The sequence below is a fragment of the Triticum dicoccoides genome, chromosome 5A (assembly GCF_002162155.2).
Source record: "Triticum dicoccoides isolate Atlit2015 ecotype Zavitan chromosome 5A, WEW_v2.0, whole genome shotgun sequence".
NCBI classification, from domain to species: domain Eukaryota; kingdom Viridiplantae; phylum Streptophyta; class Magnoliopsida; order Poales; family Poaceae; genus Triticum; species Triticum dicoccoides.
The window spans coordinates 443,595,069-443,603,027 of record NC_041388.1 but is presented as its reverse complement, the minus strand read 5'-3'; the positions used below and the strand labels follow the sequence as shown (position 1 = coordinate 443,603,027).

Genomic DNA, 7,959 nt, shown 5'->3' with positions numbered 1-7,959 from the left:
AACAGCAAGGTAACTAATGATAAAAGTGAGCACAAACGGTATTGCAATGCTAGGAAACAAGGTCTAGGGTTCATACTTTCACTAGTGCAAGTTCCCTCAACAATAATAACATAATTGGATCACATAACTATCCCTCAACATGCAACAAAGAGTCACTCCAAAGTCACTAATAGTGGAGAACAAACGAAGAGATTATGGTAGGGTACGAAACCACCTCAAAGTTATTCTTTCCAATCAATCCGTTGGGCTATTCCTATAAGTGTCACAAACAGCCCTAGAGTTCGTACTAGAATAACACCTTAAGACACACATCAACCAAAACCCTAATGTCACCTAGATACTCCAATGTCACCTCAAGTATCCGTGGGTATGATTATACGATATGCGTCACACAATCTCAGATTCATCTATTCAACCAACACATAGAACCTCAAAGAGTGCCCCAAAGCTTCTACCGGAGAATCACGATGAAAACGTGTGCCAACCCCTATGCATAGGTTCATGGGCGGAACCCGCAAGTTGATCACCAAAACATACATCAAGTGAATCACGTGGTATCCCATTGTCACCACAGATACGCACGGCAAGACGTACATCAAGTGTTCTCAAAGCTTTAAAGACTCAATCCAATAAGATTACTTCAAAGGGGAAACTCAATCCATTACAAGAGAGTAGAGGGGGGGGGGGAGAAAACATCATAAGATCCAACTATGATAGCAAAGCTCGCGATACATCAAGATCGTACCACCTCAAGAACACGAGAGAGAGAGAGAGATCAAACACATAGCTACTGGTACATACCCTCGGCCACGAGGGAGAACTACTCCCTCCTCGTCATGGAGAGCACCAGGATGATGAAGATGGCCACCGGAGAGGGATTTCCCCTCCGGCAGTGTGCCGGAACGGGTCTAGATTGGTTTTTGGTGGCTACGAAGGCTTCTGGTGGCGGAACTCCCGGTCTATTGTGCTCTTCGATGTTTTTAGGGTATATGGAGATATATAGGCGGAAGAAGTACGTCAGGGGGGCCACGAGGGGCCCACGAGGGTGGAGGGCGCGCCCTAGGGGGGTGGGCGCGCCCCCTACCTCGTGGCCTCCTCGAAGATCCCCTGGCGTGCACTCCAAGTCTTCTGGGCTTCTTTCCTTCCAAAAATGAGTTCCATGAAGTTTCAGGTCAATTGGACTCCGTTCGATTTTCCTTTTCTTCGAAACCCTAAAACAGGGTAAAAACAGAAACTGGCACTAGGCTCTGGGTTAATAGGTTAGTCCCGAAAATGATATAAAAGTGTATAATAAAGCCCATAAACATCCAAAACAGTAGATAATATAGCATGGAGCAATAAAAAATTATAGATACGTTGGAGACGTATCAGCGCGCCGCGTGGCTCTCGTGTAGCTCTTTTGGCTTCCTCGTGAACCTTCTAGGGTCCCTTCTAGTCCAGAAAAAAAATCATCGTAAAGTTTCTTCGCATTTGGATTTCGTTTGGTACTATTTTCTGAAAAGTCAAAAACAAGCAAAAAAACTAGAACTGGCACTGGGCACTAGGTTAATAGGTTAGTAGCAAAAAATGATATAAAATAGCATATAAATGCATAGAAAACATCCATGATTGATAATATAATAGCATGAAACAATCAAAAATTATAGATACGTTGGAGATGTATCACAATGCACAGGGGAGAATGCGCCGGGGAGGAGGGTGGCTCCGGCTCATCCACGACCACATCCTCCATTGGGACATCGTCGGCCTCCGGCAGTAGTGGCAACCATCTCCTTCTTCTGCTCCGGCAACAGTCTGTCCCAGAAAGCTTTGGAGCGTGAGGAGGCCATGGTGGGAGTGGTGTTAAGAGAAGAGAGGGACCGGAGATGATGACTGCGGCTATGGCTGGGGTTGAAGTTTATATAGCATGCGAATAGCATTGGTGGGTGGCTGATGGACGGGCGGGTAGCGCCGGAGTGGGTTCCTCGGCAACCGTGTGTCATTAATATAGGCAACAGACCGACGACCAACTGTGGTGTCGCTTGAACGCAGAGCAACCGCATGAACTGGGAAGCGGCGTGGCCGGCGCTCTCTGGGCCAGTGCGCTGCTTCAATGCCGGTGCCAATGAGAGGTCATGTTCCCTTTGGCTGGGCATGAATGCAGCACTGACGCTCTGGAGTGGCGCTAACCGTTTCAAGCGGGAAGCGCGCGTGGGAAAGGGAGGGGTTTTTGTGAGCCAGGGTGGTCAGGAGCAGACGTGGCAGCGGTCCGGATGCCAGCAAAGCCCCCTAGTTTGTCTCTGGTTTGCGAGAAAAAGCATGTCTAGATTGCTCGCCAGACCGATAGAGGCCCGCGTTGGATGGCACACCACATCCGGACCACGCGGTTCGAACATGTGCTGGCGGTTTGAGGGTCAGCGTTGAAGATGCCACTATCATATTTTTCCATAAGATTTTTCAAACTTAAAAACTGTTTGACTTAATCTAAAACTTCAATTAATTTGAAATAGATGGCATAGTAACCAGGTGAATCGAGACGGTTTGGGATTCCAGCGACGGCGCGGAACTCGAGCGTTAGAAATCTGAGAGCATCTACAGCTGGACTTGGCAAATCCTATCCCTTAAACGCTCATGGACGTGTCCGGGCGCGTTTGCGGACAGTGAGCGGTCACACCTCAAATAATTGTTAACACAACCAGATACCTTAAATTAGAAACCTCAATTCGATACTATTACATCCAATGTAAACCTCTCTGCCGTGCCCATGTCCGGCGGCTGGTTGCGCCCCTCAGAGTGTTAGTCCTGTTGCCGACAAGGTAAAATAGGACACGAGACACGCCCTGGCTCATGGGACTCAAGGCACCGCCGTCTTCCATGCCCCACTCTTTCTCGTCGAAGTCCGGAACCCTGACGGTGCCGATGGACGTGAGATCGATGATGGATCCGTCCTGGCAGGAGCCGGCGACATCCACGACAACGCGGGTGCGGCGCCCGGGGTTGCAGGCACCGGAAAATGCGATTCCGCCTCTCCAACGTCCACTGCGGTGAGGGCCGTTTCCATTTCTCGCACCCGCTGCCTCGCACGGCGGGCACGCCACGCCATGTTCTTGCTAGATGACACACATGCGTTCATCCCCTACACGGCGTGTCAATGAAGGGATTGCGCGTCCGCCACAGCGTTCGGACGCCAGACGGACCGCACCGCCTCCGGTGAGGAAGTGGCGACACACCTTGCGGCGGATACACACGCCATTTGGACGGACACAATGGATTCCTGGCACAAGGAGTCCAAGTGCTGCCATCGAGCGGCCTCCTTTCAGAAGCCGCGAAGCGCAAGCCAGATGGTCATCTCCTCCTTGGGGGCGCGTGGGATGAGCTCGGGGTCGTCGGATCTAGAGGTGTAGGACCCGGATCTGTTGCCTGCCATGCCGGAGAAGACCGAAGATCGCCGGACGGAGCTTAGGTGACGGAGAGAAGTGGAGGGGAGTGAAGTGAAATAGTTAGAGTTTGGTCCGGAGAGCGGATGGGGAGGAAAATATGTGGGATAGGGTGGCTCAGTATGTGCCGGGTCGTCAGAGGTGGCGGACGCGTCCGAACGCTCCATATGTGTCTTACATTTAATCTGGATATGAGAGATGTCGACCAGCCTCGACCTATGAGACCCGGTTGAGGCAATCATCTGGATGTGATATTCATAAGACCGGGCCATACAGGTGTTTGACGCGCCGGCTGATGCTGTGACACCCCATCGGCCGAAATCACTATTCTGACCCTTTGGACGAACTTTGTCACAAAATGAACTCGACGTGAAAGTATTTCACGATCTGACCATTTTAGCAACGCCACAGCCCGCGGCGTAGAAACGCCGAGGTGGCTAACGTTTCTGATCAAAAAAGAAATGCCGAGCTAGCTAGCGTTGCGGACCAGATAAGAAACGCCGAAGGCGCTGACGTTTCTAGCCATCATAGAAACGCCAAGGAACCATGGCGTTACTGCCCTCTTTAATCATAATTAATTAGCCTTATTAATTAGGATATTCATCCACATTCTACATGCACATGAAAAAGGATAGCAACACCATGGTCATTGGCGTTTCAATGATGAGCAGCAACGCCAGCGCCTTCGGCGTTTCTTACCTGGTCCGCAACGCTAGCTAGCTCGGCGTTTCTTTTTTTTATCAGAAACGCCAGCTATCTCGGCGTTTCTATGTTGGGCAGAAACATCACGGGCTGTGGCGTAGCTAAAAGGGTCAGATCGTGAAATATTTTTACGTCGAGTTCATTTTATAACAAAGTTCATTCAAAGGGTCAGAATAGTGAAAAAGGCCCACCCCATCAGCAATATCGGCACCGGAAAAGCTGCATGCATGCATGCATGGTCGGAATCCGTCTTCCATCCACGTCGCTCCTCGACGGTCGGCGATCGACCGATTCTGTAATGTGTGTTTGGTTGCTTGCACTGCAGCCATCGGGCAGAGGCCGTGATTCATCAACGTGCTTCAGATATATACTTGCAAGTTGCATTTCAATAGTTGTCTCGTCATCCTCTCAGCTAAGTTGCCACCCCGGCGGCCCCGCGTGCTTGTTGAACTCGCCTCCCTTGGAACGATTCGCTCCAATCATCATCATCCACTCGCGCTATGCACAGCCTATATATAACGCGTGTGTGCTAGAGCAACGACCACACACACGCCACACCTGCTCGATCGAACTAGTCCAACGCAACGGGTGGCTTCTTCTTGCTTTACTCCACAGACAGCGCCAGTGCAACTAACGAAGCAGCTGTGTGGTGCTACGGCCGTCGGCCGGCACGATGCCACCGTCGGCGAGGCCACTGCTCGCTGCCGCCGCCGTCCTCTGCGTCTGGCTGCTGGTGGCCGTGGCGGAGGCCAAGGAGCACCATTACGAGTGGGACATCTCCTACCAGTTGAAGTCCCCCGACTGCTTCGAGAAGCTCGCGGTGACCGTCAACGGCGAGGCTCCCGGCCCGACCATCCGCGCCACGCTGGGCGACACCATCGTCGTCGCCGTCCACAACAAGCTCGAGACCGAGAACACCGCCATCCACTGGCACGGCATCCGCCAGATTGGCACGCCGTGGGCTGACGGCGTCGCCGGCGTCACGCAGTGCCCCATCCTGCCCGGCGAAACCTTCACCTACAAATTCGTCGTCGACAGAGTAAGCAGCTTAGCAGCATACATTACATTGCAAGACTTGTTTTACTTTGTCAACGCATGATCGCAAAATTCTCATTTGTCAATGTGTTTTGTGTGTTTTCAGCCTGGCACGTACCTGTACCATGCGCACTACGGGATGCAGCGCGTGGCGGGGCTCAACGGCATGATCGTGGTCACCGTGCCGGACGGCTTCGTCGAGCCCTTTTCTTACGACGAGGAGCACACCGTCCTCCTCGGCGACTGGTGGCACAAGAGCGTCTACGAGCAGGCCACGGGCCTCTCCTCCAACCCCTTCGTCTTCGTCACCGAGCCCCAGTCTCTCCTCATCAACGGCCGAGGAATGTTCAACTGCTCGCTCGCTCCCAGTGGAACGTGCAACGCCTCCCGCCCCGACTGCGCTCTGCCGACTCTCTTCACCGCCGTGCCGGGGAAGACATACCTCCTCCGCATCGGCAGCCTCACCTCGCTCTCCTCGCTCTACTTCGAGATCGAGGGCCACCCGATGATGGTGGTGGAGGCCGACGGGCACTACGTGCGGCCGTTCGCCGTGAGGGGCCTTTTCATCTACTCCGGCGAGACGTACTCCGTGCTGGTCAAGGCCGACCAGGACCCGCGGCGAAACTACTGGGCTGCGTCCCACGTCGTTGGCCGCAACCCCAGCCAGACACCCAGCGGCAAGGCCGTTGTCAGCTACGCCTTCAACGGCAACAACCCGTGGATGCCTCCGCCCACGGCGCCACCGGCTGGCCCGGCATGGAACAACACGGCTATCAGGGTGGAGCAGAGCAGGGCCATCTTCGCGCACCCACGCTTCGTAGAGCCCATGCCGGCGAGGGCCGACCGCACGCTGCTCCTCCTCAACACCCAGAACCGGATCGATGGCCACATCAAGTGGACTATCAATGGCGTGTCCCTCATGTTCCCGGCCACGCCGTACCTCGTGGCGATGAAACGCGGCATGAAAGACGCGTACGAGCAGCGCCCCCCGCCCGACATGTACGACCACATGAGCCACGACATCTCCGCGCCGGCGCCGACGAACGGGACCGTGGGCAGCCCGGTGTACCGGCTGGCGCTCGGCTCCGTGGTGGACGTGGTGCTGCAGAACTCCAACGCGCTCAACAACAAGACCGAGACGCACCCGTGGCATCTCCATGGTCACGACTTCTGGGTGCTCGGCCACGGCGAAGGTAAGTTCAACCCGGCCGCGGACGCCTGGAGGCTGCTCAACGTGAGAGATCCGATCATGAAGAACACGGTGCCGCTGCACCCGGATGGGTGGACGGCGGTGCGGTTCCGGGCGGACAACCCGGGGGTGTGGCTGTTCCACTGCCACGTGGAGGCGCACGTGTTCATGGGCATGGGTGTGGTCTTCGAGGAGGGCGTCGAGAGGGTCGGCCGGCTGCCATCGTCCATCATGGGTTGTGGTCAATCCAAGGGGCTGCACTGATCGGACCGGGTGCAAGTTATCATTTAAAAAAAAGTTGAAGTTGTCATTTCATTTACAAAATAAAGGTTGATCTTACTAGGGTTGGTTTTTATTTCATTTATCCGTATTAAAAGTATACAAGGTACATACAGTCGATATTTTTTCGTGTACACCATGTATTAATTTATTATTTTATTCCATTAAAATCTTTGAGTTTGTCTACGGATGTATTAATGTCAGTCGGTTCATGATAAATTCTCAAAACAGCCTTTCGCCTAGCTTTATATATAAAGCCCAAACGGCCGAACCGATACAAAGTGATGAGAAATCTGTAAGCAAGTAGGTCGGAAATAAAATAAAACGGCATCCGGACAAATGGGACAAGTGCCGCCAACCCAATACTGAGTGTAGAAACAGACACAGGAGATACAACCTCTAACATACAACAAAAGTGACTATCGAACAATGTTGGAACTACGCCACCTTGCAAGACCACCACACATCGTAGTACCACGCACACTGAGCCATCTCCAGAGGGGGGCGCCTCGCCGTTAAGACTGGCCCCTCGCTCTAGGTTGTGGACCGCCTCTCCTGCTATGGGATAGCAAGGACAGAGATCAGAGACCATGTTGGAAAGGTGCGAGAGCCAAAGCTTTTCGAATGCCACTATGGCTCACCCTTTTCTCCTTTCAGCCAACCCAAATCGCCAATGGAGGTGCCTCAAGTCACTTGTGGTTGGCCTTCAAGGTGACCACCCGACCTTTACAAAGTTCGCCGGAGCACACCACATCCGAGACCGCTTCCGGGAAATTAAGACTCCTACTTCCTAGGAGTACCAAATCTCCAAGAGTAACAATTTTGGTGATGACTGTGTAGCTGAATCACAATTCGGTTTGGTGGGAGTGTAGATCGATGGTTCATCTTTCAATCCTAAAAGTTTTGTGGGGTTTCGTTGGAAGAATAAAAGGGAGATGAGCTTTTAGAGGTTTGGCAGTGGTGAAGCAACTCAAATGAAGGATTGGGTCTAGAGGCATAAGAAGGATGTATATTTATACCCTATCCACCCAATCCAACCGTTGGAAGTCCGTGGACCCGAGGTACCCCGGAGGCCTAGGGCCGGAATGGCTCGGAGACGTACTTTATCTAGAGGGTAGACCACACGCACCCCAGAGACCCGGGGGCCTGGGGACCTCATAGACCCGGGCCATCCAAAGAGCAAATCATATGAATCCTAGAGACTCAGGGGTCAGGGATCCCAAAGATCCATGGTATCCACACGGCGAAACTGCTGAACCTCGGAGACCCGACCCGTGTACCATGGATACTTGGGGTCAATGCAAAGGTTGAATTGGTGAGTTTAACTTTGAGTAGGTT

General features: G+C 53.0%; 1 protein-coding gene across 1 annotated transcript; it reads left to right on the top strand.

The window, feature by feature from the left end:
* Nucleotides 1-4,684: 4,684 nt before the first annotated feature.
* Nucleotides 4,685-6,781, top strand: LOC119302203 (L-ascorbate oxidase-like). The gene is made up of 2 exons (XM_037579235.1): nucleotides 4,685-5,157; nucleotides 5,260-6,781. The coding sequence occupies exons 1-2, from the start codon at nucleotides 4,792-4,794 to the stop codon at nucleotides 6,604-6,606; spliced, it is 1,713 nt and encodes a 570-aa protein (XP_037435132.1). The 5' UTR covers nucleotides 4,685-4,791; the 3' UTR covers nucleotides 6,607-6,781.
* The last annotated feature ends 1,178 nt before the right edge of the window (nucleotides 6,782-7,959 follow it).